This window comes from Coffea arabica, chromosome 5c, assembly GCF_036785885.1.
Source record: "Coffea arabica cultivar ET-39 chromosome 5c, Coffea Arabica ET-39 HiFi, whole genome shotgun sequence".
In the NCBI taxonomy this organism is placed as follows: domain Eukaryota; kingdom Viridiplantae; phylum Streptophyta; class Magnoliopsida; order Gentianales; family Rubiaceae; genus Coffea; species Coffea arabica.
The window spans coordinates 42317154-42345053 of record NC_092319.1 but is presented as its reverse complement, the minus strand read 5'-3'; the positions used below and the strand labels follow the sequence as shown (position 1 = coordinate 42345053).

At 36.0% G+C, this 27900-nt stretch overlaps 5 protein-coding genes and 1 non-coding gene across 10 annotated transcripts; 1 reads left to right on the top strand and 5 right to left on the bottom strand.

Annotated features, from left to right (window-relative positions):
• Nucleotides 1-174: 174 nt before the first annotated feature.
• LOC113691113 (tetraspanin-19-like) lies at nucleotides 175-4830 on the bottom strand. Of its 2 annotated transcripts, none has more exons than XM_027209317.2 (6): nucleotides 4476-4830; nucleotides 3648-3747; nucleotides 2442-2522; nucleotides 2202-2306; nucleotides 1443-1637; nucleotides 175-444 (listed from the first exon to the last, which is right to left on the bottom strand). In XM_027209317.2, the coding sequence occupies exons 1-6, from the start codon at nucleotides 4631-4633 to the stop codon at nucleotides 433-435; spliced, it is 651 nt and encodes a 216-aa protein (XP_027065118.2). In that variant the 5' UTR covers nucleotides 4634-4830; the 3' UTR covers nucleotides 175-432. The 2 variants fall into 2 exon arrangements, with proteins under 2 accessions (XP_027065118.2, XP_027065119.1); XM_027209318.2 differs by lacking the exon at nucleotides 4476-4830 and adding an exon at nucleotides 3930-4380.
• A 63-nt stretch (nucleotides 4831-4893) lies between these two features.
• TRNAV-UAC (transfer RNA valine (anticodon UAC)) lies at nucleotides 4894-4966 on the top strand. Its single transcript has one exon. It is a non-coding gene; the product is annotated as a tRNA-Val (tRNA).
• A 591-nt stretch (nucleotides 4967-5557) lies between these two features.
• LOC113689936 (uncharacterized) lies at nucleotides 5558-8489 on the bottom strand. Of its 2 annotated transcripts, none has more exons than XM_027207757.2 (2): nucleotides 8088-8489; nucleotides 5558-5816 (listed from the first exon to the last, which is right to left on the bottom strand). In XM_027207757.2, exons 1-2 carry the CDS (start codon nucleotides 8332-8334, stop codon nucleotides 5587-5589), a joined length of 477 nt encoding a protein of 158 aa, XP_027063558.2. In that variant the 5' UTR covers nucleotides 8335-8489; the 3' UTR covers nucleotides 5558-5586. The 2 variants fall into 2 exon arrangements, 1 of the variants encoding a protein (XP_027063558.2); XR_011815158.1 differs by having other exon boundaries at nucleotides 5613-5866; nucleotides 8088-8226.
• Nucleotides 8490-9237: 748 nt separating this feature from the next.
• LOC113688850 (probable polyol transporter 4) lies at nucleotides 9238-13053 on the bottom strand. 3 transcript variants are annotated; one of them, XM_027206660.2, is made up of 3 exons: nucleotides 11853-13053; nucleotides 10626-10956; nucleotides 9238-10538 (listed from the first exon to the last, which is right to left on the bottom strand). In XM_027206660.2, exons 2-3 carry the CDS (start codon nucleotides 10936-10938, stop codon nucleotides 9565-9567), a joined length of 1287 nt encoding a protein of 428 aa, XP_027062461.1. In that variant the 5' UTR covers nucleotides 10939-10956; nucleotides 11853-13053; the 3' UTR covers nucleotides 9238-9564. The 3 variants fall into 3 exon arrangements, with proteins under 3 accessions (XP_027062461.1, XP_071907083.1, XP_027062459.1); XM_072050982.1 differs by having other exon boundaries at nucleotides 9238-10972; nucleotides 11853-11951; nucleotides 12398-13053; XM_027206658.2 differs by having other exon boundaries at nucleotides 9238-10956; nucleotides 11853-11951; nucleotides 12398-13053.
• A 126-nt stretch (nucleotides 13054-13179) lies between these two features.
• Nucleotides 13180-16194, bottom strand: LOC113688851 (protochlorophyllide reductase-like). The gene is made up of 5 exons (XM_027206661.2): nucleotides 15931-16194; nucleotides 15735-15833; nucleotides 14370-14898; nucleotides 13647-14005; nucleotides 13180-13569 (listed from the first exon to the last, which is right to left on the bottom strand). Exons 1-5 carry the CDS (start codon nucleotides 15982-15984, stop codon nucleotides 13414-13416), a joined length of 1197 nt encoding a protein of 398 aa, XP_027062462.1. The 5' UTR covers nucleotides 15985-16194; the 3' UTR covers nucleotides 13180-13413.
• A 5219-nt stretch (nucleotides 16195-21413) lies between these two features.
• Nucleotides 21414-24369, bottom strand: LOC113690293 (uncharacterized). The gene has a single exon (XM_027208131.2). It carries the CDS (start codon nucleotides 23837-23839, stop codon nucleotides 22358-22360), a length of 1482 nt encoding a protein of 493 aa, XP_027063932.1. The 5' UTR covers nucleotides 23840-24369; the 3' UTR covers nucleotides 21414-22357.
• Nucleotides 24370-27900: the final 3531 nt, after the last annotated feature.

Below are 27900 nucleotides of genomic sequence, written 5' to 3'. Positions count from 1 at the left end.
CAATATTTACCGGAACATTGAGATGATCTAAACAGGGTTCTGTGAGATGAGTAGTAATCATAGGTTCGGTCTCACTTTTACATGCTAATAAAACCAATAATTGCTGGATCATTTCCCGAACTACATACCAACCCCAGAAACAAAGAGAATGGACAGCATCAAATTCAAAAAGAGTTACTTATCAAGAAACGTCTGTATAATACTCCGCAACTACTCAAAAATGCAATAATGTATCTTCAATGAAAAAGTTACAGTGATCTCTACTTTTTAGTTCACGAACTTTTGCAGAAGTGGCTTACAGGTTGAAAACCATAAATAAGGGTTTGTATTTCCTATGAATGAGTTCAACAGGTTTATGTACAGTATCAGGACAATTGTACAGATCCTAATCCTCTTCATCACATTGTTGTATCTCTTCATTCAAAAGAGAATTTATCTGTTTCCCTGAAATTATCAAAGCAAGAGAAGAAATCATCACTTGTACAGAACTGTCATGCCATTTATGTCAACTAAATTATTTGTCCTTCACCAGAATCTATTCATCATTTTCTTTCTGAGCACATGCATAAATGATGAATAATGAAAAATTACATGATGACAAACACTTTTCTCGAAAACCAGGAGCAAACACAAGAAATTAGAGGGGGGGGGGAGGAGGAGGAGGGAGGGAGGGAGCAATATGTGCAAGTAATTTGCAAGGACAGTACAAAATCACAGAAGAACACTCAGTACAGAAGTGCAACCATGAGACAGCATAGTCACCCTAAAAATTTCTGGAATACAAATTTATCAATGTTATTAAGTTTTTTTAAAATTTTTTTTCCAGCAAGGAGGGATGGGACTTAAGACGCAGGGATGGAGCAGGGGGGGGATTTGAACCCAAGACCTCTAATTCCAGGGCCTCAACCTTAGCCTCTAGGCCAAGGGGCCTCCTTGGCCAATCTTATTAAATTGAAAAACTTCCTGAAACTTCTAAAGGAACTAAACCAGGACATGAAAGAATGAAAGAGAAAACAAAAAGGATAGAAGGAGAAGCAGGCAGATAAGCTGCAGGTGCACTTTGACTCTGAGTATCAAGTTCTTCCCAGAAGCTGTATGGATTCAAAAGAGGGAAAGGGAGGCAGAGTGGAAGAAAGGAAAAAAGAGACAACTAGCAATAGAAAAAACATGCTTAAGCAATTTTCTCATAAAGCAAACACATTGGCTAAAATTATACTCATGCAGACTCAAAGAAATGCGAGAAACAAAATGTGAAAACACAGTCAAATGTCAAATCTCACAGTAATATGTTGCAAACAATTGAGATATCAAACCAGACAGAACACCAAAAGACAGACAAACCATGATGAAACATGCTTGCCAGATGGGTACATCAAAATGCCATCATGCCAATAAAAATTGACACTTCTTCAAAAATAATCAAGAAAGTATTGCAAACCCACCTTACTGTTGATCCTGACATTCCAAGAATCATTCCTTGATGGATGAAGTGTGTCAGCAACAACGTATGAAGGCGGAGGGGCATAATGCTTCAAGAGAGGGACTCTATCTGGACTATAATCATCATCACTCTCATAGTATCTCTCAGGATATGGTCCTAAGGCTTTTAGAATCATTGCCAGTAGCATACTTACACCCTGCACATAAAACATGACCAATAGGCCAACTGAACAACCATGTGGTAGTTCTTTCCATTTCTTTCTTTATCTTGCAAACAAGCTTCAACATCCAACTCACATTTGAAATGCTAATGCCAACTAACAAATATTCAAATTGCAAAGTATTTTATTCACCTCGGCAGTCAGATAGAAATGCAAACATATAATGGGCAAATGTAAAAAATGAACACCATTCAATACATACCACAAAGACGGTGGTTTAAAAAATTAAGAAGCACAAACTCATTCCTTTTGGTAAGTAGTAAACAAGCACACACAGGAAATAGGAAATAAAAAAAAATCAGCATATGAAAAATGTAAATGCTCGAACTAATTAATGAGGATATGTGTGTTGCTTAAGAAGTGATGCATTATTCCATCAGTGATTGTAAAAAATTGACTAAATTTTAAAAAAAAAACATAAAATGAATGCTTCTAAATGCATGCCTCTTTTGTGTAAGAATGTGAGTTGGGGGATGGGAGAATGTGCCTGCTTTTGTGTGTGTATGAGAGAGAGAGAGAGAGAGAGAGAGAGAGAAGAACCTGCACAGCAACTACAACCACGCCAACCCATTTGCACGTTTCAAAATTTTCTCTCACAAAATCTTTGAACTCGTTAAAATTCCCTGTTGGGTCATCTGGAAAGTCCTGGCATGCAGTCAGTGCAAATGAATATGACTTAGCCCTGTTCCAATTCAACTATCAGTGTTTTTTTTTCTTTTTCAGGAAAGTGAATTTTTTCCCATATAATTAAGCGTAAAATGCTGAACAGGGTAGTTTTACCTCCTCCCAGTTGCGATTTAGAATCACATCCACAGCTACTGCAGCTTCAACCATGATAAGCAGAAAGACAAATATCATGTACTTCATAGAGTTAAGGTTAGCCAAACACTTAATAACAAAACAGTTGCAGTAAAAATTACAGCTCCACTGAGGTTAACTGCATTTAAAAATAAACAAATAAATGAATAAGAATTAAAAAAAAGTCGCAAAAATAAGTATGACAGGACAAACATTTCAAAGTCCTCATAGGTTTACTAAATCGAAGATGAGCTTTATGAAGTAGAGTCCAAAATGAGCTAGACAACTCCTATTACTGAGTTGTGCTTCAGTCTAGCCTGATCCATTACAATCATAACAGCCAAAAAAAAAAAAAAAGAAAAAGAAAAAGGCCTTGCATCAACTTATAAACCAGAATTTCTTGCAAGACTGGAAAAGAAAGAAATTGAAAAGCATTAAAGGTGAACCTTGCTACTCGTTAAGCTCAGCTAATGTCTGCGTGGTTAAAATTTCTGCTTTTTCTTGCCCTAACATTACTCATTGCCTGCTAATCTTCTTATTCAGGAAAGAGCATTACAAACAGAAAGCCCAGCCAACTTAAATAAATGGTTCAATAGGTTTTGAAAAGAACAAGTTTACAACCAACCACAGGTTCAATGAGTTCACCAAGAATTATGATTAAAGGAAAACAAGACTGTCCTTGCCATGTTGAAGGATAGGAGACCATGTTGCAAACATGCACCAGAAAAGCAATGAAAGCATAACACATAGCCAAAACAACAACTCTAGTTTATACTGAAAGAAATGGGCTAGCCAAATCCAACAATAAGAGGCGAGAATGATTACACGATTGCTTTCATCAGTGGAGACAGAATAAAACACCCATAATAAAGACGTTTACTGTCTGCTCTTCATTCAACACACTTCCACTCTAGTAAGGCAATAAGACAAGCTCAAGACTCCTAATGCACTCTAAAGGCTCGTTCCTAAGGCCTCCAAGGCCTAACCACAAACCAGAGGTCCATAAGCAGAAGACACAGAATACCATACAAAGGCGATAACTTTATGTCTCCTACATGGCAAAGCAATCTATATGTTTTTGCAACAAGGCTACTGATAAAATCAAACACCAGCCACAGAAAATCCCTGCATAATTTCTTCAGTAATACGATTACTCTATTCACGAAAATCCATTCACTTAAAGGATACAAAACAAAGACAGCAACCATTAGCAGTCTCAGCAGCAATGTGCCCTGAGCATGTCACAACACACAAAGTCACCCCAATGAGAAGAAAGGAGTAGATGAACCTGCAGCACAACAGAGCATTACAATTCTCATTGTCTAAACAGATGGTTGCTAAAAAATGTACCCAAGAAACAGCAGCCAAACATGGAAAGAACTTAGTTTTCCAACGTTCTCTCACAAACAAAGCCAAATTGCCTAAATCAGATAAAAAAGCATCGGCTTTGAGTAAAAAACATGCACTCACATAGGTTCTAAACTTTTTCATCAGAATATATAGGTTCTCAAAAATTTTCATCAGTATCATCTGAACATTTCTCAGATTCCAATTAATGATTATGTGTGAGCTCATTCACCACAAAAATCCAAGCCATCACTATAGAGGTGCATTTGCAAATCGTATTTATTCAACCCTCATTACCGAGATATATCTAATCCAAACCATATCAATTTTCTCCCTTGATTTTCTCATTTCGCTCTCAACTGCCAATCCATAACAAACACCAGCCCAAAAAAAAAAGAAGTAAAATATTTTTCCCCCAAAAAAAAACCCAATTAGAATAACACAAAAAACAAAAAAACTTTCGTTTTTTTTAAAAAAAAGTTTAAAGAGTTCACAAACCGGCCAGTCATGAAAACGAAAGATAACCTCCGGTCCACCAAACCAACCAACCAACCAATAAATCAATAAAGCAATCACCTTTCTTGTTAATCAATAAATAAAAAGGAAAGCCCATCATTTTTCAGGCATATATAAGCAGAGAAAAGCAGAAAATTCAATAGAAAAAAATACCAAGGGGCAGGTACATCAGGAGGACTAGGACCCAAGTGCCTTCGCCAAGTCATAAACATCCAAAGGGAATACAAAATCGTAGCTATCCCCACCATTCCAATTCCCGAATTCACTATTTTCAGGACGGATTGCAGGCAACTCCGCGCCATTCTCGACATTTTCTCAACCAAATTTGCAAAACCCTGACCACAGATCAATATCAGAGATGTCAGGGTTAAGCTCAGTATCCCCTTTTCTTTTTTTCTTTTGCTTTAATTGGAAGAATAAATTTAAACCAGGGCTGATCAGACAAGAAAGAATTTTGCTCCGAACTTCCGAAGTCCGAAATCCAAGCCAAAATGGGAGGAAACCAAAACAAACCCGGCGGCTAAATTTCCCCATGTATTTTTAGTAAATAAAAATTACTAAGATGTCGAATGTTGCTGTGGTGTAGTGGTTATCACGTCAGTCTTACACACTGAAGGTCCCCAGTTCGATCCTGGGCAGCAACATTTTTTTTACATATAATTTCTCAAACATTTTTCGAAATTCTCTGGGTTTGGTGTCTTATTAATTTTCCCTTTTTTTTTTTTTTTTTTTTGCTTAGTTTGGACAGAATTTCTTTTTCTATTATGCTTGTTTTTCCTCTTCCAGAATGGAGCCCTTGGGATCATGCTAATACTTTTCATACATATTTGTGAATCACTATTGAAGGTATGACCAAGGTTAGAACTTTGGAGGGACAGCTAACTGACTTGGAGTTTTGTGAATTTTGTTAAAAAATATATAGAGTATTAAAACAGATAACAACATTGAAATTATCGGATAATAATTACTTTTTATGCAATAGATAACAAATTTTTATGTTCATTTTTTATGTACCAAAAGTTTTTAAATTCATTCTTGTTTTATACTTTTAACTAGTACTTGGTTCGTTTTGAACATGTTTAAAGAAATGCAGGAAACTTAAAAATAAAAAATAAATAAAAAAAGTTTTAGGGGTGCAATTATAGGGTAAGATTGCCACAAATTCTATAAAAAGTTAAAAACGATCAAATAATGTGGAATTTCACTATAAAATAAAATTAAAAAACAAACGGTGATATATGAATTTCATGAACACTTGATTAAGTTAATCTGTTTGAAAATCAAGGTACATTCTGTAAGCATTTCGATCTGGGGAATAATAACCCTCAACAAGAGTATCCACTTTGAATCCCAGTTTCTTGTAGAGGTTCACAGCTGCAGTTCTTTCAGGATCAACATGAAGGGATACCCTTTGGATCTTTCTTGTTCTGCATTTGTGGATCGCTTCCTTCAGCAATGCTTCTCCAAGACCTCGTCCTCGATGATTTTCCTTCACTATTTTTTTTCCAGCCAGAAAAATCACAACAATCAATCAAAAGTAAACCCTGAAAAAAATTCAATATATAGTGAAATAAAAGTTAAATCCTTGCTTCTTTTAGTAGCACAAAAGTTAATAATGGATGAAATCACGGACACTTCATGCAAGGACCAAACACTCCTATACAAGATAGGAACATGCTAATGAGGAAACTGTAATCAGCTTATCAAGAGGCTTCAGTCTCTCCAAATCAATCGCATACAGTTGATTTTGGTTAGAGTCAAGCAGGATTTCAGAAGGCATCATAGGAGAAAGATGAGCGTTGTTGTTGTCCTGTATTTCTCTTTCAAAAGAAGCCGATAGTAAGGTTTCTCAAAAGTGCATCTTGATCATTTTTTTCATTTACTAGTCATGGTCCTCAGGAGGAAAAATTTTCCCTCTCTCCCCTTTCCTTTCAAAATAAAAACCAAAAAAGAAAGATGAAAGAAAGAATTGATATCTCCAAGTCAACGAATGATATGTGCAATACCACCATTTTGGTGGGAGACCCCAAGCTTGAGGCTAAATTCATCAACTTTATGTCTCAATGTGTCTGGAAAACCATAACTGAAAGAGCACCAAGAATTGAACTGAGGTATAAGTCAGAGCAGTCCAAGGAGGGGCAATCATTGCTCAACCTGGTGAAAAATTTCAGGATTATATTGCTCTGAAGAATGTGTAGTGCAAACCAGCCTGAATCATGTAATTCTTGTTTAAACACACCCTTTTATAAGATGAGGAGGTTATAAAGAAAAGGAAGATCTCAAATCCACAGAAGGGGTTTCGTTATAAATTTTTTGTCATTGTTTTAAGAAGCTATATTCTCCATGGGATCACATTTTGCAAATATACATAACCTAGAACAGCATAAAAGGGAGGCTGGTATGACTTAGGAGGATGGATATGCTATTTTGTACATTTTGTGGTCTTGCATGAGATAATGAAACACTGCAATTTTACTCTGTGTCCTTTCTACACTAAATTATGACTTATATAGGTCAAAGACCTAACTACCACATCAAGTTGAGTTGTTCCAGAGTTTCATGTCAAAAGGCACATATATTCATGATTTTCTACCCTGAGGACCGCTTTAGGAGGTTAAGTCATTGATGTCGAAGGTATAAGACTAAAAAGTAGACAAAGTAACTTCAGAAAGCAGAGAGACAGGACATTACCCTTGCACAACAAGAATTGCTCAATAGAAGAGTTTCCACATGTTTGTGGAACAATTCATGATTTCATATTCTACTTCTTGACTTTATGAGGATTTTTGTTTAATTTTTCTTGTAATCTGCTAACAAAAGGAAATCTAATCTCTTGCAAGGCTATCCAAAGAAGCAGTCCAGCACCAGCTATCACAGAGTTCAATGGATACACCACCAACAGGCCTCAGGGACCTCGTAGCAGCAGATGTGATTGGGGTGACTACCCCACGTCTAATTTCGTGTTAAGGGCTAGGGGCCTTAAGCCCTTAACACATGCCAATTTTGCTGGAAAATGACATGAATTAAGAAATTTGGGGAGGTAGAAAAGGAAGATGAATTGTAGTGTTGCAAAACAAAAGGAATAAGATCAATCAGTGCAAAAGACAAAACCAAGCAGAAATTCAACAAAGAAACATTCTGTTACACAGACCCACCATTTATAAGATGCACAACTAGCAATCTGCATTTTTCGCCTTTATGTTGCTAAGTTGGTACACTAGTTGTACCAAGCCTAACTTCGATCTGTGGACAAATCAGCACAATTATGATAGAAGTCTAATTTAATCTGTAGTCTGTGCAAAAAAAACCTATAACGATTCTCAATGCTGAGTCAATTTTCTATCAACCAACCTGCATTTGCTAATAGAAGAACTCAAACTCTGAATAATCAGTTCAAATTCCATGCTACCTAACCATTTACGCTTCTTTTCATTTTTGATAAATTATAACTGTGCCTACTAAAACAGTAGCTCTTAAGAAAAAATGAAAAAAAAAAGAAAAAGAAAAAAGACTTGCGCTGAAAACTGAGAACAGAATTGAAGATGACAGACTTGTTCCGGCTACCCAGTAATTTTACAACTGGGCTCTTTTTAATAGCTCCCTATAATCCGTATTATTGAACAAATAAGAGCAATTAAGCTCCTGAATTCTCAAATTCGAACATGACGAATCCCACGAAAGGGATTAGCGCAACAAATAAATTTCAACAAGAAAACCGAACCAGTATTAATAATGGCTGCAAGATGATGAGTATAGAAATAGAACCTGCAAGTTTTGTAATGGAAGCAGAAATCGAAGAAGGCCAAGAGTACATGACATAGCCAGCAACATCTCCATCTTCAACCTGGGAGTAAAGCAGCCCACTGTTCCTTTTCTTGAGTTCTTCATCAAACGATCGAGCAAGTGATTCGTGTTTTGGGAAAATCTTTTTCTCCATCTTCACTATATCCTTAACTAGGTTGTCCCAGTTGCCCGAGTTTCTGTGGAGTTCTGCAATTCCCCAGTTCACCATTTCTTGATCCTCTACAGTTACTGTTTGCGTATTCGCCTTAAATTTTCAACCTTTTTATATTTTTCTTCCAATGCTGATTTTCAACAAAGGTTAATTGCAGTGAAGGACCTCGAACTTTTGCCCAAGTAGAAAAATAAAAAATAAAAAGACCAATAGCCGAATATGAAACACGAATCTGATCCGCATAACTTCCTAATCACATACGATCCAATCCGGTGAATCAGTTTTGGAGACTGCAACTAGGTTTGTTTGGATTGTGTTTTATTTTTTCAATTTTATTTGCTTACATCATTATTATAATTTTCAATACATCTTTTTATCTTTTCAATTACCTTTTTATTTCACACACATCACATCACATCACAAAAAGTGCTACAGTAAAAATATTCCAAATAAAACACAATCCAAACAAACCAACATCACTAGATCAAGTTCAATGATCTTCCTAATTACTAATCTATGGATATTAATAATGTGTTTTCTTAAAATCATTATTAGTATTGAATGCTACTCATAAAAATCAGTTCAACGAAAAAATAATCTCAATTGAAAAAAAAAAGTTTAAATCAAAATTTATTGGGCTTAAAGATTTAGGCCTTATAAATATGACCATATATGTTAAAAAATTAACCACTATGTTTGTTTGGTGGTCAAAATATGATTCTTAAAGTTCTTCTTACTGTCAAAAAGTGTTAAATTCTTAAATTTTAAAATAGAACACTTTAGTTCCTAAAGTATAAAAATTATTCTACTTTAATCCATAAAATATAAAATTTATCACACTTAAGTATAAACTTGATCCCGCTCTCATCAATGATTTTATTTAAGTGGAAGAAATTTTTATATTTTAGGGACTAAAGTATTCCATTTTAAAGTTCAAAGACCAAAGTTGAAATCTAGATATAGTTGAAGAGTGAAAAGTGAAATTAGCCTTGACAGCTATAAACCATTGTCTGACAAGTTATATCCAACCCAAAAAAAGGAAAAAAAAAAAAATACAAGAGCTGGTCCTTTTACCGTTCAGAATACAGATCTTGCTGTGGTATAAAACATTTTTAATGAAATTAAAAGGAGGCTTTTGATATTGAAGAGTAAGCAGTCAGAAGCAAGACCATTATGTACAAAAAAAAGAAAAAAAAAAAAGGAAAGAGATACATGTGGCTCTATACGTAGGACTAACCAAAAGTTGAGGCTACAAATTCCTGCCCAAACTGTCCTACTTGTATCATCTCAAGCTGTGCGTGCTGACACTTTATGTTTGTCGCCAAGAAACTTTGAGGAGATGAAATTTTTGATACCAAAACCTCCGCAGATATTATTTTGGAACAGCAGCTCAATCTGCTCCAGAGATTTACCTTTAGTTTCTGGAACCATTGTATAGACAAAGGCAACAGAAATTGCTGAAAGTAAACTAAACACAAGAAAGATCCCAGCCGTAGTAATTGCATGCGAAACAGAGAGGAAGGACATAGCAATCAGGCCACTGCATACTCTGCTGCAAACTCCTCCAAGTGCTGATGCTTGAGCTCTTAGCCTCAAAGGAAAGATTTCAGAAGTCAAAACCCAACAAACGGGACCAATACCCACGGAAAAGAAAGCTACATTTGCACAGACTGATAGTATTGCCAATGCTATTCCGACAGATCCCTCTCCCGGAATGGAAAGGCTGGTTCCCAATGTAAACAGACATAAAGTCATACCAATTGTGCTCACATAGAGCAGTGGCTTTCTCCCAACTTTGTCGATAAGAACAATAGCTACAAGTATAAATGCCGTCTTTGTAACCCCCACAGCCACTGTTGCTGCAAGAAGGTTTGAGTTACCATCAATACCAGCAGCTTTAAAGATCTTGGGACTATAATAAATAGTTGCATCAATGCCAGTAATCTGTTGGAAACACTGGATTCCGAAACCAGTGATCATCATCCTGCGAAGTGCTGGAGTAGGACTTAGCAATTCACGCCACACAGCCTTGCTTTGATGCTTCTCGGCATCAGTAATTCCAGCAGCTAATTGAATTTCTGATAGCCTCTCATCTACCTCTGTGTCATTATCATTTGTTTTCAACAGAATAGCCCTTGCCTCTTGAATTCGGTTCTGCATAACTAACCACCGTGGTGACTCAGGAATTATGCATAGTGCAAATGCAATGAAGACTGCAGGCAGAATTCCCACTGCAAGCATTATCCTCCAGTTTAGGTGTGCTGGAAGACCAGAAAATGCATAGTTGGAGACAAAACCTAAAAGGATTCCCAGATTTATGAAAATCTCAGGAAAGGAGGAGAGGGAACCTCTAGCAAATGCAGGTGATATCTCTGCAATGTAAACAGGTGCAATCATGACTCCAAAACCAATTCCAATTCCAGCCAAGATTCTTCCTATCATTAGTACCTCAAATGTGGGGGATACAGTCATTATGACTGCTCCTGCTTGGAAGACAAAAGCAGCTAAACCCATTGCTGGTTTTCTCCCAATGGCATCAGATATTCTTCCACCAGCTAAAATACCCAAAATTGATATTATGCTCAAGATACCAAGAAAAATTTCTTCTTGCACCTCTGTTGTCTTCAAATCTTCTTTAATAAATAGTATTGCCCCACTCATGAGTCATGACACCTACATCTGTGTACCGAAAAAACTGACCTCAAGTCACATGGTGCCATATGCACATGCTAGAGCTGAAATTTCTCTTTACCCTTATTATCAGCGTCAACTAACAAAAGTCACAGCAAGAAATATAAAAGAACATCATGTAACCTCAGGAGGAACCACTAAAGAATATCTGATTGGCCTAACTAGCTCATCTTAAAAAGTTTAATTGCCCAAACAACACATTAATATGTAGATTTCGAGAGACACTACTGCATACCATTTGACAGCAGATATGCCAGTAAAATGAATTCACGGCACTTGACAGTTTATACTTGCACGATGCTTGCCTGCTGCTTCATTGCAATCATGATACATGCATGAAAGCCTGATATTCTTGCCATATAATCATACCCCTCTTTTATCTATCGACCCAATGTACTCACTGTCCTTGATGGCCCATTAAAGGCACATTAAGGATTACAGAGCTAAGGAATGACACAACTGAGGTTACGCTACTATCAGAGTGATTCTTTATTTGTTAACAATAGCTTAACAAACATCAAAAAGTGAAAACAGAGACCGGAGAACCTGTACAAGTCTAGTAGATCAAAGAGCTCAATATGTGAAGAACACTACTAAATCTAAAAAAAAAAAAAAAACACTCTTTTTCCATATTTTCTCTCCAAAGCGGCTAAAAGTATCACCATGATATCGAAAAACCAGGATTTATCAGTGTTTGATCTTCGTCTAATCTCAAATTATTTATTTATTTATTTTTTTTTTTTTTGTGGTCAAAGAAGAACAAACACTCTAAACATTGAACAGAGCAAAGTTTATCAGCTAAAAGTGCAAAATCTGACATATAAGAAAAGGGCTAATCATTTACCAATCGAAGTGGACATGAAAATCAAAGTCAAATAACATACCATAGCCGATAAGGACATTGTTAATAGATGCAAAAGCAGCACAAGCAAGAACGAATTTCCTTGTACTCTTCCTTCTCTTTTCCACCAGCTCATGATGATCTGAGGCATCACCAGCATTATCAGTTAGCTCAAGATCCATTTTTTTGTACTTGCTCTTAGTTCTTCAAAGCAAAAGAAGACAACGCTGTGGAATACCCATTCCTAAGCTCCAAGAAGAGTAGAGGAAAAACTGGGATTGACTCAAGAGCCAAGACTGTTTATGAGTTTCTTCCTTATTTAGAGGTAGTAAATACTGGCTGCAAATTGCAAAAATAGCAACAGACAATATTATTGGATACTCTTTTTTTTTTTTTTTTTTTTTAAGTGAGGAAGGGGGTGGAATTTAAGAATCAAGACGGAGATGGAGGCAATAATATCAGCAAAAGTCTGCGATTTAACCAAAATCTTTTATGGGTTTCTTGGCCTCTTTAAGTTAGCCAAAACTGTCAGAGTAAAACCCATGAATCATCTGTCAAAATGCAGAGAAGATTGGGCAAAGTTTTTACCTTCTTTTTTTTTAACATTTGTTTATTGGGTCTTCTGGGCTAAAACCTCTGTGAAATGATCAGAGGGCTTTGAGTTTGACTTTCAGTTGTTGCCTGGAACCATACTAAATGATTTTCTGATGATGCATCCTGGGAATTTTTTCTGTAGCGGAAAAATTGGAAATGCACTTTTGGAGATGGGGACAAAAATGGAACAGACGGCACTGGCACTTGAAGGCGTGATTCAGTTGCAGTTGTAGCTTCACGCCTTTAATATGAGTCTAGAGGCCTGACTCGATACAGGAAAGAAGTTAACGCCTGTGCATGTGTGAAGGCAAAATTGTAATGGTGCTCAAATTCAGTTGCCTTGTGTTTACTTGCACCGTTTCTAGTGGAAGGCAAAATGAGAAAGAATGCGTGACTTTTGCCATTGAACACAGTCTACACCTTCAAGGTGATGCCAAAGGAAGTGTAGTTTTCAGTTGTCTGTAATTTGCGCCCAGGCAATTGAAGCACAAGATCAGGCGGCAGTGTACAAAACCCTTAAGCAAACCTCTATCTTGGTCATGGAATGCGTGCTGATCAGTGCCGAAGCATCAAGCCTATGGTGAGGTTAGTCTGGAACTCCGAAGAAACTCTGTTGGGAGAAGGTAAGCTCGCAGTTGAAAATCTCCACAACTTTGAGTTTCTTGCTCTAGGAATGAATATAGTTCTCAAAGAAAGTATTCTTGTATAAATCGCATTAACCAAAAACATATCAATAAAACAATTGACAACATTCTCTGTCAAGGGGAAAACGAAAATTTTCAGAGCATATGAAAGAGACACTATAATTGAAATGTCACATGAGCAAAATGACAAAGCTATTTTTACAAAGGCCTCATCTGTACAAAGGATGGCTCACCTTTCTAATCTTTCTAGGCGCAAGTTATTTTGTTTTAGGAATCGCTCATTGTAATTTTCTTTCCAGGTCAATCTTAACTACACAAACCTTGCTTATGATGACAGAGACTTGAGTTGTGCCCTCCAAGTTTTCTTTAAGCTAATCCAACAAGCTTTTCACTGATCTCCCACAGTTTACGTGCCTTTTCTGAATCACTGGCTTCTTTTGATAGCCGGTTTTCAAATGAAGATGAGTTCTTGTTCCAGCTCCAATAAACACCTGATTTTGATAGGCTTGGATCACTTATTACCTGTGGTTCAGAAAGAAACTGTAAGTCTGTTTGCAAAACTGGATGCATATCTATCTTGCTGTGTGATTTTCACTGACCTGTGCAAGTCTTTTTCCAGCTTCTTCTTCAGACACATAGCCTTTTGTAATGTACTTCTGGAATGGGGGGAAGAGAAGCCTGAACAGTGGGATGTGTTCCCTGAAAAGACCAGTTTCAGCAATGCATCCTGGGTAGAGAGAGGCGAAGCTGATGCCTGTCTCCTCATGAAACCTTCTATGGAATTCTTGCATAGTGAGCATGTTGCAAACTTTGCTGTCTTTGTAGGCTTTTGCTCCATCAAACTGTCCACCATCTATCATTGGTGAGGAATCCCGTCCAGTCAAGCCACTTGACAGTCCCCTTAGATCCCCAAGGTTAGCCTTTGGTGGCACATTGCCTGCCAAGGTATTCGTGTTTCCTGATGGGACAAAAGCACAAAAGGTCTATAAATACAGCAGCTCAATTTCTTTAGGCCTGTTAAGAACAGAAATATACTCTCTATGAAACTGAACTGAAACAAAGACACTGTCCTTAAGGACCTAATTGCATTATCAGAACAAAGTTCTTCTCAGGAATAAACGCCTAGTTTAGTAGCTGACTCCCTCATCATCTGATCCTATGATTTGAATCCTAGCAAGATAATGACTCATTTTCGCTAAATGTACCAGGGATTTCTTCTTTTTGCCAGCTTCATTGAGTTGCTCCTATATTAGATTCAGAAATTGACTAGAGTTTTCAAAGATCACTTGGTGCAGTCTGCACATGTGGTGAGTAGAGATTACCAGTTATGGACCCAACAATTATAAGGCGTTTCTGGGGGTAGTCTGACTGCTTCAGGTCATCTAGCAGCAACCTTGAAAGGAGGAAATGACCAAGATGGTTCGTGCCAACACTTAACTCAAAACCTTCAGCTGTATATGTTGGCTCTTTTGCAGTGGGGAAGTATACTGCAGCATTGCAAACTAGCACATCAAGTGGCCTCCCAGATTGTCGAAATGCGTCTGCAAATTGACGTACACTTTCAAGTGAAGCAAGGTCAAGATGCATGACCGTATAGTTTTCCTTTGAAATGCCAGCTGATTTAGCAGCTTTCTCAGCCTTGAGGAAATTCCTGCAAGCCATGATGACATGCCATTTTCCCGTTTCACTGATTGCCTTTGCTGCAGCCAGACCTAATCCTGAGGAGGCTCCTGTAATTATGACATTACCTTTTCTCAAAGTCTTCTTCTCTTCTGATGCAGCCTGGCTGATTTCTGGAGCTGATACTGTTTGTGCTCTAATAGTTCCAAGTGACGATCTCCTCCTAAAATCCTACAAACATGGAACCAAATGCTTTAGCCAGTAGTTTTGGTCCAAGCACGCATAAGTTTGTGAAACAGTACTAATCCAAGGCTCCAAGTTGCAGTTTTATGAACTTTTAGCATACGTTTCATGTTGAACTTTGATGAATTTGACACATTTGAGGTTCACTGCCCATCTTGTGTAATTTCTATCTGGGAAGGAAGAAAGAGGGATGTTTATCGCTGTTCTTCTCTTTTTAATTGGACTAGCAGCTATGGTATACGAGCGTAAATTGACTTGAGAATCTGTTTGGTGATAAACACATACATTATGCACTCTATTGAACAAAGAGGTTTTAGGAATGCAACAATGAATTCTATTTAGCACCTTCATCCAAGATTAACAAGCTCTTCTGACTGACTGGATTATTATATGTTCAATGCATGATTAAAGAAGAAAACAGATAAGCCGACAACTTTGGTAGATAAAGGACATAAGCTGCAAGGTTTTGTGTTTTGTGATTAAAACAACCCCCCCCCCCCCCAACAAAAAAAAAAAAGGAAACTAGGGATCTTGGCCTCCTCTGCACCAACAAGATTCTGCAGTACTCGTATCATAGGCTATCAAAAATCAATTAAATAGGATATCAGAACATTCAATTGGTAGTTAAGGATTATTGATCATTCGCACTCAAAAGAATACTTAATTAACAGGCTTAATCCCTGAATTCAAGAAAATGAGCACATCTTCATCCACCCACAGAATATCAATTAGCACCCCTATTTAATCTTGCTCCATCTCACAAACCATTTTCTCAAGTACAATCCAAAACATGCCAAAACTGAGAGAACCCGAGTACACATTACCTTGCTCAATTTGGAAGAAGAAATAAAATCAGCTTTAAGATGATTTGACACTGAAACGCCAAATAGCGTTGTCTCCTTCAGAGCTGCATTCGACTTGCCCTGTTAACAGAAGTAACAGTAATTTCTTCATTAACTCAAACAGTAGCATCAAGAAATCAGAAAATTACTGGTACAGACACTTGTGACATGGACATACCTCCTTGTGGAGGGATAGAGCAGATGGAAGTAAAGCAGCCGCTTGCAAAGCCATGCAATCAAGTTGTAGCAGATGACAAGGAAATTGAGCTATGTTTCCCAAGAACCAGAATCTTATGTGTGATCAAGTTCAGTGTACTTAAAAACAAGTCTCTAAAACAGGTCTACAGATATGAAATCGTCTGTCTATAACAAAGCAGACATTATTGTCATAGTAGGATATGATGATGATGGGGAGGGAAATGAGACGGATAATAAAACTGCCAACTAAGCTTCCATTCCTCCAATCAAAATTTGGTCTCTGGATTTCCATTTGATAGGTAGGAATGCATTTGGTGCTATCCTGGCCATTGTCAGGGGTGAGCAAATTCGTCATATACCGAATTCATAATCGAATTCAAATTTAATTTGATAATTTAAAATCAGATATTTGGTAATTTGGTATAAATTCGTTACATACCAAATTCACCGAATTCTAATATAGTATAAAATAGATAATAAGATTATGAATTTGGTAATAACCAATTTCGCATTCAAATTCGGTAAAATGAAATAGGGTACCGCATTACTGCATTCGAATACCAAATTAGTTTATAAAATTATATAATATATAGATAAATGCTATTTAGTATTAGTATATACTACTAATATGTTATTATATTATATAGGTAAATGCTATTAATAATAGTTAGTATATGGTATTATCATGTACTTATAATAATAATAATATCTAATAATGTACAATATATTATTTTACTATTTGTTAATTGTTATATGACTACAATAATACAAATATATAGTAATACATAACAATATAACATAACTATAATACTTATTATTTTATACATGAGTAACATGACTAGAATTAGATAATAATTAATACATATATGTATAATACTAAATATTAAACAATAAACATAATTAGTAATTAGAATTTAGATATTGGTAATTTGATACATCATTCATGTTTGAATTATTAAATATTTGAACGCGTAAGCTGTAAATTGCAAGTATTAATGTGCTCTAAATTTACATTACATATTTAACATAAAAATTCATATTCTCTATTCACTAATCTTAGGGCTTTAAATATAGACAAGACAACTAAGCAGTGTGAGTGAATGCATATGAACTGCAAATCAATGTATTAGTGTATTGACTTTCACAATAACATATGTAAGTAAATAAGTTTTATTTTGATTTGAAATAAATTATAAGTTTGTAACTAATATAACTTGTTACTAATCATTGTAATTTGTAAGTTTGTAACTAATATTACTTATTATTAATCATTGTAAATTATAAATTCATAAATTATCACTAATCATTGTATAGTCTAAGGTTTATTCTAGTTTAAATTAATCACTTTTTATGTGTTCCTTAAATCATAGACTAAGGATTCTAGGTATAAGTGATCAAATAAATGCCAATTAAATAAAACCACAAAATGATTAGAACATAAGTAATGTGTTAAATTATGAATAAATTTGGGGATCAAATCAATAATAATTTTTAAAAAATCAGCTTTTTTTTTTATAAATGAATTTGGTTAACCGAATTCACTACCATTTCTGAATTCGAAATCGGTTACGAAATGAATTCGGTTATAGCCAATTCGAAATTGAAAGCGGTTTAGATTTCTAAAAGCCAAATAACAGAATTCACCGAATTCAGCTAACCGAATTATCGAATTTGTACTGTTTGCTCATCCCTAGTCAGTAGGGTGCATGTCAATCGAGCCGATCGCAACTAGTTCAAATCAAAGTTCGACTCGAACTCAGTATTAATCGAGCTCAAGTTCGAAGTCAAGTTTAAAGATATTCAGCTCATTAACTCGTTAATTAACTCAAATTTACATATTCATAATATTTTATTATTTTTTTAAAAAATATTATTTTATTCATTTTTTAAAATATAAAATAATTATTTTTATTTTTTTTAAACTCGAGTTCGAGCTCAATTTGCCTTGAATTTGAGGTCGAGTTCGATCTTGTATTTTTTATTGAGAGCTCAGTTCAAGTTTGAGTTCAAGTTTGACCTTGATAAAATTAAATCGAGCTTCAGATAGATTAAATCAAAACTTAATTTGACTTGACTCGTTTCAAGCCCTACTTGTCTTGTCAGTAACTTTTTTATTAGAGATACTTCAATTTATTTGGGTATAAAAGCCTACTTAGTTGGAAATACACAAAAAAAAAAAAAAAAACCAAGTGGGCTTGATAAGAGCCCAATGAGGCTCTTAAAAGGCCGCTGTTTCAGAAAAGATTTTTGGCAGTTATCACGGCCTTTGCACTATATATCCCAGCTAGGCCCAACTCAAATATTTTTGGTAGTCATGCCTGAATTTTTGTATAATTCCATATTAGTCCTTGATGTTACGCATGTAAACAATGGGGGTTAGTTGTAAATTCAATGAGAAATCAATAGTGATAATTTGATTTCTAATTTGTCCATTATGGTGTGTCATGGGTCCAACTCTTTTGCACAATAAATTTTCAGCAAATTATGACTTTATTATCCTACACGAACTCTTTTAGTGAGTTGATACAACACGCCAAGTTAACCCTCAATCATCTCTGACTAATCCGATGAAAAAATGAATAACTTACATGAGATGATTGCTAGAAATACAAGTCACTTTAAACTACTACAAAAGATCTAGAGCATATTAAAATGCAAATATATATATATATATATAAACATAAATGAAGTACAAAACAAAATAAATGAGAAAAGAGTTGTCAACTTGTATTATTTGTTTGTGACCTTTGATTGTAGAAATGTGAGGTCAAAGACTTTCATAAGGTACGAAAGAGAGAATTCCCATTAAGGAGATGGAGACATTAGTGAAGGAATTTATTTGGGGTTGAATAGAATTCCCCGCAGAGGCAGCAAGTCACCTAAATCCTTTGACAATTTCGGTAACCAGTACAGAGCTATAGAGTTTGTGGCTAGAATGCTATCAAGTCTCATATCAGCAATTTAGGTTGGTGCCAACCTTTGCAAGCCAATTTTGATAAATTATGTTTCCTACATACATTATAAGATTTTTAAACTGTCCACAAATTCCCTTCATGGTCAGAATTCTCATGATTTGGTCAGAAGTCTTAGTCTTCCTATAAAAAAAAAAATTACTAACTTTTGTGCTCAAGGCACTATTTTAGTCTTCCTCAATCATAAACTGGTTGAGCTTCATCTGGAGCAGGTTGAATGTTGATTATGTATATTTCGACTTTTTCTACGGTCTGGATGATTCTTTATGAGTACATCTAAAGAATTATTCAGGTGAAGCTTAACAAAATCTTCTCAGTAGTTGCTTTCGCTGATTTCATTCATAATCATATATTTCCTTGAAGAAACAAAAAATAGTTGTTCTCCTCTTATACTTTAGACTAAAAAGCAGTTTGTAAAATAGATATCTATGTAATGTTCTTGCCCTTCGAAGCTTTAGTGCTGAACCCATTATTTGTTTGAAAATTTTATGTAAGTTTATGGATTAACCTTTCGTACACCGTATTTAAGGGGAAAAGAAAGTTCATAACCTTTTTTTTTTTTTTTTTGCATAAAAGTCATTAGTTAAGATGTTGATTTAGGTAGAAAACATTATTGTTGTACAAAATCTAGAGAGTATTATGCATTAGAAGAATTTGATAAACATGAAGCCTTTCCAAGGTATTTTTCTTAATTTTGAGGATAAATAAAGGTATGTCTGATTACTTATGATATTAGGAAATAGATCATGCTTATAGTTACATTATGCCACAACAGAGGAAAAATAAAATTACTTGTCAAGCTGTGGAATTGAAGGGAGGCATCAAGTGATAAACCCATATTTCCTTCAGGCAATAAGCCAAGATTATTATTATTTTTTTCAATAGAAAACATCATTTCGGTCAATAATTCCGCAGTAATGGCAGAAATACATCAAATCAAACATGATACAGACACATACAGACGTGAAATCAATAGATACAACAGATTCAAAAAATCAACACAAATAAAGATAAGTTCCAACAAATCTTGGCAATAAGATAAGATTTGACCCTCATAATTATCATTGCAACTCACCATTTTCCCATTTCCTTTGAATTGCAAAAATGATGTAATAAAAAAAAAGAAAGAAAGAAATGGAAGGATTACCGTATTTTACTACAATCCAGCCATTCATGAATTTTTTTAGCTAGACAGAGGATTAGCAGCAGCCTTGCCATGACATCAAAATGTTGGGCGTGGTTTAAGGTTTAGGTAAATGGTGGGGGACCAAGCTAAGAAGATGGAATATGGCTGTCTTAGGCTCTTAGCACAAAGATTAGATATTTTACTTTTTTAATTAATTACACTAATTATTAACCATATCATTTTCTCATCACCTAGTGCATTGCCGTCACAAGCAAGAAAGAACAGAGATGATATCATGGGCCGGCAAACTGGGCCCACTAAATTCAAACTATATATTTTGTCAATCACCCCATCTTAGAGGATTAATTAAGAGATTTGTTTAAGTGCTATACTTAATTAATAAACGCATGCTTATTAACTACTATGTCGTTTGTGCATGGCCACCCATTGTTGTTCCAAGACTCAATATAATTTTGGGTCCGAAAAGTTATGCTCAAGGGATAGGAAGATTCCTCAAAGAAGAAGCATCTTTATAACGAGATAAAAGGAGCATTTTGAGATTCTATTCTTGTGCTTTTCAGCATTGATGTGTCAAGTGTGTGTGTGTGTGTAAAATATCATTTCAAACTTCTAAATTTATGGCTAATTTGGGAATGTAAGGTGATAGTATTAAGTGTAAATTTTCTTGGATGGTATATGCAGATATTAATTTTGAACTTGCAAAGATAGAATTTATTTTGAACCTAGATAATTTGAAAGTATGAATAAATGAAGCTGTAATCATAGTTAGTGTCTCATATCCTTGATGGATCAAGACAATCAAGTACCAATTTTCTGTTACCTTCATAAAGACTAATACCCAATTTTGAAAGGTCAAATATGGTTAAAGAAGATGAATGTCAAAATGTTGAATTTAAGTGTCATGTATTGCCAAGGCCATCTTGTATCTAACAACTAGAAATAGAAATGTGTGCCAAAGTAAAAATTGGTATGCACATTTCTTCCTCGCTATTGGCTAAATTGCACTATAACAAGATAAAGTTACATTTTTATTGTTTTATGGATTAATCTTTTCCTACACGGACAGTATATACACTATCAGCGTTGGATGAATAATAACTATGTAAATTTTTAATTTGAAATTCAACTTTTACACACATGTCATGGATCAAACGATGATAGTGTATACACTAACAGTATATAAGATTTACTCTTGTTTTATTCGTAGTTGAATGCAAAGGTTGCTAATTTTTGTAAAGCTCCCATGAGAGAGTTTTTGGCCTTTTTAAGGCCCTAAAAAGACAACTGTGTCATGGAATAGTAGTTTTTCTTTTCTTAAAAAAAAATTTACATGCAAGTGTAGAATTCATGATAAACCATGGCAAACTTAACCTCTAGTGCTCATACAATGGAATAAAATACTAAAACAGGTAGTCAAAAGTATGACAAGGAAAACAAGAGATGAGAAAGAAACTGCAAGCTGCTCTAACAATGTCAGCATAATAGGAAATGCAGAATTACAACCATAATATCATAACACACACCTAGAGAAAATGTACACTAACTTCTCTAATTTCCCATCCTCACAGATCAAAAGTTCGTGAAGAATGGATGTAAGGAGGGAAAAAAAACTGTCCCCCTTTTGCTGGTTTCTAGGCTGCTGAATGAAACATCCATCACCAGAAAATTACCAATAGATAGAACATTAATATGTTCTACATAGAATCGTAGCATGACATGTTCTAAGGAATAGCATTGACATGAACAAAACAGCATTACTCTTTGCACAACGAAGTAATTAAGGCACTGATCAATTTGCCACTGCAGAAGGAGGGCCTATAATATGCAGCCCTTTCTTTGCTGACTGGTGAGGAGGAGACAGGATGGCTGGGTTTGTACGAGAAAGTGAAAAAGAGGTTAAAGGTCAAAATGGAAAAAGAAAGAAAGAAAGCAAGCAGAATGAATTCCAGAGGTTGTTCTGCAAAAATTCAGCAACCTGAGGATGGAGTGGTGCAAAAGAGATGAGGAAGAATTTGTGGTCAAAGGACATGATTAGGAATTCGAAAAAAGAAAAAAAAAAAAAAAGGAAAAAAAAGTGAAGGATCTAAGAAGTCATAGCACGTATCATGTGTGCGACCAGAAAAAGGAAAAGAAGAATTGAGGAGATTGTCTAAAACTGCACTCCTGCTAGAAAGAATTTTGAGGAGAAGAGGGAAAGGAATGCAAATTTTGTGCCTGTGTCTATGCATGTCTGAGTGCAAGTGGGATGAGTAGTTTGAGCCTAATGCTGCAGATTCTGAGTTAAAGTTTCACTCTCGATCCTTCCAAAAGAAGGGTCTCACTGGGTATGAAGTCGAAGAAGATGAAGCAGCATTATCAAGCTGCCTCTGAGAATCAGAATCATGAGAACTTTGTTGATGAAGGTTGACAAAGGGAAGATCAGGAGGTAACATGAGATTATTGGACGAATCCAAATCATCCCAAACTGGACTACCTGGACCCCAACCTGCCGGTATTGAATTGAACCAAGCGTCAGCCATTTCACCCCAAACTAACTCAGATGACTGTGGATGTAATGCACCTTCAGCTGCAGCAGAACTGCTCTCTGCAAAGGCTGGAACTTCATCGCTAGCCGTAACTTCGCTCGATCCCAGCCCAGAGTCATCATCAGGATTATCTCCCATTAATGCAGCTGCTGGCAGCTCTGGGATGTACACATCCATATTAAGCCCTTCAGGAGCTTGATCAGGCTGCTGTGGCTGATCCCCGCTTCTTGATGCCGAATTGTCATGGGGAGTTGGAGGGTCCGAGGCTGATGAATCCGGTCCTGCTACAGATGATGATTCTGCCTTCTCTTTACCAAGGAAGAGTTCAGGAAAATTGAGCCTAGCATTCTCGCCTCTCAACTTAAACGCCTCGCGATCGTAGGCCAAGGCTGCATCCTCAGCTGTGTCAAATGTGCCTAGCCAAAGACGAGTCCTGTTTCGAGGGAGACGAATTTCGGCTACCCATTTGCCCCAATGCCTCTGCCTAACACCTCTGTACAGCTTTGTGGTGTTAATTGGCTGGATTGGGGGCCTGAACAATGTCCTGGGGTCCTGCCCCTGCCCCAACCTATTCATCATCATCATCCTTCCTCTAGGACTTAATGCATCACTCCAATACTGCAAAAGCTGCTGCTGCTGATGTTGTGAACCTGCTGCCGCATCCCCTGCAAAATAAGGTGGGAATGCAAAACCCTGCTGCTGCTGCTGCTGATGGTGGTGGTAATGAGGAGCAAAAGAGATCATTTGCTGCTCATTTTGCTGCAATGGATGAAACAGAGGAACTGTATTCTGTTGATTTCTATCAAATGTATGTGCTCTTAAATGCTGTAGACTTTCCAAAGATTGTTGAGTTCCATCAAAGGCAAATGGAAAAACATGCCTTGAAGAGGAAGAAGAAGGAGAAGGAGAAGGAAAAGCTAATGGATTTGATCCCCTGCTGTCATAAGGAGGTGTAAGGGAAAGAGAAGGTTGCGAAGTTTGTTGAGCTAAAGAAGAGGAGGATTGATGGAAAGGGTCTTGGCGTTCAGGACTTTTGATCTTCTTGAAAGGCCTATTTTCCATGGAAGCTTCATCAAAAACTGGCCTCCACTGTTGCTGCCTTTCCAAGCTTAAATCAAATTCCCTGATGCCTTGACCTCTTCTATCTCTATCCCACTCCATTCCAGCCAAGTGTTGTGATTCTTCCACATACTTCTTTGATTTCCCACTGTTTTTAGGTGAAGCCATTGACACAAAAATGTTCATCCAACGGCCCAAAAAAAAAGGGATAAGCAGATTATAACCAGCCGCTCGCTCTCTTAGTATACTATATTCCCCTGCTAATATTAAAGAAAAACAGGGGAAGCAGAGTATTTGAGATGGATCACCCAATCAAAGAAACCAAAATTAGAACGAAAAAAGGAAGGCTAAAAGATTGGATTTTGTTAGCAACCCGAGGGATATATCTGATCAATCTTCAAAACCCAGATTTTAACTTTGGGAAAAAAATCGAAAATATAGAAAAACTAGAACCACACATTTCAAGAAAACCCAGAGGAAAACGGCCTAAACAATTCATTTCTTGAGCAATCCATCCCAAATCTCTTACAGAAAGAAAAGAACACCCTTGTCTGAGAGAGCGAGCGGCCTCAAGGAGAGCCAAATAAAAATCTAAATGCGTTTTTGTGGGTTTGTGAGTGGGAAAAATTTTGAATATGAGGAGAGAATCAGAGGGTGGCTGGAAAAAGCAGGGGATATTTTTTCTGAGAGTCTTGTGTGCAGGGTAAAAGCTAGGGAGTTTGGGAGGTGGGTTTATAAGAGGCCAGAAAAAGATTTGGTCCTGTAGAAGCATCCTGGTTGGTCCCTTCCTTCTAAATTTTTGGTCCCACACGGACTTTCTTCTTTCTACTGCCGTTGCCTTTACTCTTAACCTTGTCTGTCTTTGGTGAAATAAATTATTTAAAGGATTACATTTTGATAGATTCTAGCATATTTACCTTTCTGTCCAAGATAGAATTCGTTAGATTTTGATTCATTACAGAAATCAACAGAGAGCCTAGACCAAAAAAAAATATATTCTCTTACTAAATAATAAGAAGATATGAAGTCCATGTCTATCCGATTATTTTTTTTGGAACGATTTGATGTATATGAAGTAAAAGATAATTTTGGAGGGTAATTTTGGAAGTGACGTAGAGATTTGATGTATATAAAATAAAAGTAGTTGAAAAATGCACTCGTTTGTATTTTTCTGGAGCGATTTGATGTATATGAACTAAAGGTAATTCTGGAGGGTAATTTTGAAAGTGATGTGGCGATTTAATGTATATGAGATAAAAGGTGATTGAAAAATACACTCATAAAAAATGTAAAAATTTTAATCCAAACAAGGTTTTCATCTAAAGAATTTAATTGACTAGTTTGAAGTAACCAAAATGTAGAGCAACATGGTTGGTTTGCAACACAAATGCTTTTCATCAAGCTTAGCTAATAAATGTTGAGAGACGTATATGTATCTTCCTGCTGACTTTCTTTGTATGTGAATGCTACTGGAATATATAATCAGACACGCTAGTCAGTTCAAAACTCTGGACAACTTCCTCCTAGGCCTTAATTTATTTACATGAGAAAAGCTACATATGAATGACTAACCTTTCTGTTCCTTAGATAAGATTAACAAAGTTACACACTCAAATTTTATTATATTCCAGACAAATAGTATATACTTTTGTTCTCGACTACATCTTTCTTGTATTATTTTAGGACTTTGAGGATGGAGTGGCTCTAATATGCACCACTAATCGCAGGTTATGTAATAAACATCACCAGAGGGTATGGATTACCGAAGAAGGAGCCCCTTGGGTTAGCATTGGCCGCCAACAATAATCCAGTTCTACGTGTCCGTCTTGAACAGTGTAATATTTTATTCTATATAAAATATTTATAAAATTTTACAATAAAGACGTAATTATCATGCGTAAGACTTACATAAACAATAACATTATATCACACTTTTATTGTAAAAATGTACAAAACAGTTCACTTAGAATTACAAAATGTTCAAAATCTGCCCGCACACCTTCGTATAGGTCGTCCGTACACTCATGTGGCAGGTTGTAATTGGTCTTGTATAAAATAAGGGTTGTATTTTGACTATTTTCTCTATACTAGGGCTTAGACTAACCAGTTTCCATAGGAAATCTATGAGAATGGTCAAAATCAGGCACGCAAACACAACTAAAGAAGCCTGCACATGCTATCTCATTGTCATTGACACCGTCTTATTCCAATGACGGTCCAAATTTGTTTTCGTTCACGCTATGACTCAGCCTCGCCACCCCAATTATGCAATTCTCCAATTGCATTTTAACAACTGTTTTTGACCAGTTTTGGAGTTCCATCCAGTCCAGTCCAGTTTGAGAATAAGTTCTTCTCATATTCGAACTCCCGAGATCTAATTAATGGACGATCGCCTACGTCATGAAATAGTCATCTAGTGTGTCTTCTTCTTTATCATTTTGTAGACTAATTGCCATGAAAATGCGTCCCATCATGCCAAAGAGTGCGTGTTTGGTGCATGATAATTCATGGTTGGTGGTAACATATTGGTTCATCTCTCTCTCCTTTCAATTTTTTTTTTTTTGTGCCTATTTTCATAGTGCATTCTTCAATATCTTAGAGTTTATGGCATATATATCAGTTCATCTTTAAAACTAGCTGATCAACAGATTCATCAAAATTGGTCATGGGTTCTTCTTTCTTTCTTGTAAATGGTCAAGAAGAATACCTAAAAAGGGATAAACATTCGAAACTCTTAAACGAGAGATTCATCTCCAAGCTATAACATCCCATTATGTAAGTAGCTAGGGTATACCCACCATCCGGCTCAAAAAACAGTGCCGAGAATCACACGAGCAACTAGAAAACAAAATATAATTAGTACTCGAACCCTGTTGATAACATCCGACCTCAGTCATCCTTTTCGCTTTTAGCTGTTCATTTGTCTTCGATCCAGGCTGAATACCTGCAGGCTGCAGCTGAACATTTTCATTTAGTCATTTTGACGCTTTAGATTTCCTACTTTAATTCGATGTGAATTTTCTTTGCTTGTCACGCTGTCCAGCCTTCGTCCAAGTGTTTTGTGAAGGCCATTTGTGTTCATAGTTCCTACACTTAGACAAAACGTAGTACAAAAGAGCAGAACACGTGTTAATAAATTATCAATTTGCCTTCGCAAATGGACATACAAAAGACTACACTTGAGAACCAGCTGAGAATTTTCTCGACTAAGTGTGAATAAAATATGTACCATCTGGATGAGATTCCTTTATAATGGATTGGAGAATGGAGTACGAGGTTCATCACCTCTAAGATTAGATTAATGACCTTTATTTGTCTGAGACCTTAGATATTAGTACATGTAAATGGCTTTCTACCCTAAATTTTTTTTTTAAAAAAAAGGAAAAATATGGAGAAACTGGCTCTAGCTTTACATGCTTATTTATAGTCAAGGGGGCACATATTTTTGGCTCTAGTCATTTGGATGTTTGATGACTTTTATGATCAAGTTCCTGTACTATATATACCAGGAGAGTCGTGTAGCATAACCTTATTTTCCGCGTTTTGATAGCTCAGATGTATGAAGGTAGTATTATTTTGACTTCTTCAATGCAAATTCACGTGGACAAGGATTTGCTGTTTTTCTCATTTTTTTTGGTAAATGTAGTTTTCTAATTGATACTCATTCTAGCCAAACAATTACAACTGGCAATTAATCCCTATGAAAATGGATGCTTAATTTGTCATCCACTTAATTAAGAATGGATTCATGGAAACCTAGGACATCAACTTCATGAGTAGTTTAATTTCTAAAATCTACCTTTGCCCTTCTTCCCTACTCAGCCCCCAATACAAAAAGTATAGACAATCAAAGCGAGTGAACCCCAATTGGGTTTTCTTTTTCCTTTTTTCTTTTGTAAAGTCTATAGTACTGCAGTTGGATTTCTAGTGTTGTTTATGAAGATTTTTATTTAGGAGTGTAAAGAGCACTAGAGCAGAACTTGCTTTGGAAGTCGTCCATTTGGATAAAAACCCTTTTTAAGTATGCATTTGTTTAGTAGCTTAAAAAGCAGTATTGACATCCCATTGTCCCAAATTTCTTTAATGTGTAAACAATTGGGATATCAAGAAAAAAATCAATGTATGAGAAGGTATAAGGTGTGTCTACATCGAATGCCCTTCTTTATTCAAGATAAGCCCATACAGATTTTTCTATATGATTTTCTTTCTTCTAAGATAAGCATTTTATTTGATAAGTCGACTCCTTA

Excerpts from the sequence above, each read along its gene's own strand:
- LOC113688851 (XM_027206661.2), bottom strand. The coding sequence starts at position 15,984 with ATGGCTTTGCAAGCGGCTGCTTTACTTCCATCTGCTCTATCCCTCCAC. Across the intron at positions 14,899-15,734 it reads CTTCTTCCAAATTGAGCAAG|GATTTTAGGAGGAGATCGTC; the intron begins GTAATGTGTACT and ends CCATGTTTGTAG. Across the intron at positions 14,006-14,369 it reads AATTGTTGGGTCCATAACTG|GAAACACGAATACCTTGGCA; the intron begins GTAATCTCTACT and ends TTGTCCCATCAG.
- LOC113690293 (XM_027208131.2), bottom strand. The coding sequence starts at position 23,839 with ATGAACATTTTTGTGTCAATGGCTTCACCTAAAAACAGTGGGAAATCA.
- LOC113688850 (XM_072050982.1), bottom strand. The coding sequence starts at position 10,938 with ATGAGTGGGGCAATACTATTTATTAAAGAAGATTTGAAGACAACAGAG.
- LOC113691113 (XM_027209317.2), bottom strand. The coding sequence starts at position 4,633 with ATGTCGAGAATGGCGCGGAGTTGCCTGCAATCCGTCCTGAAAATAGTG. Across the intron at positions 3,748-4,475 it reads CCTGATGTACCTGCCCCTTG|GTTCATCTACTCCTTTCTTC; the intron begins GTATTTTTTTCT and ends GTTGTGCTGCAG. Across the intron at positions 1,638-2,201 it reads TGGTTGTAGTTGCTGTGCAG|GGTGTAAGTATGCTACTGGC; the intron begins GTTCTTCTCTCT and ends TTTTATGTGCAG.
- LOC113689936 (XM_027207757.2), bottom strand. The coding sequence starts at position 8,334 with ATGGTGAACTGGGGAATTGCAGAACTCCACAGAAACTCGGGCAACTGG. Across the intron at positions 5,817-8,087 it reads TTCCATTACAAAACTTGCAG|TGAAGGAAAATCATCGAGGA; the intron begins GTTCTATTTCTA and ends GAAAAAAAATAG.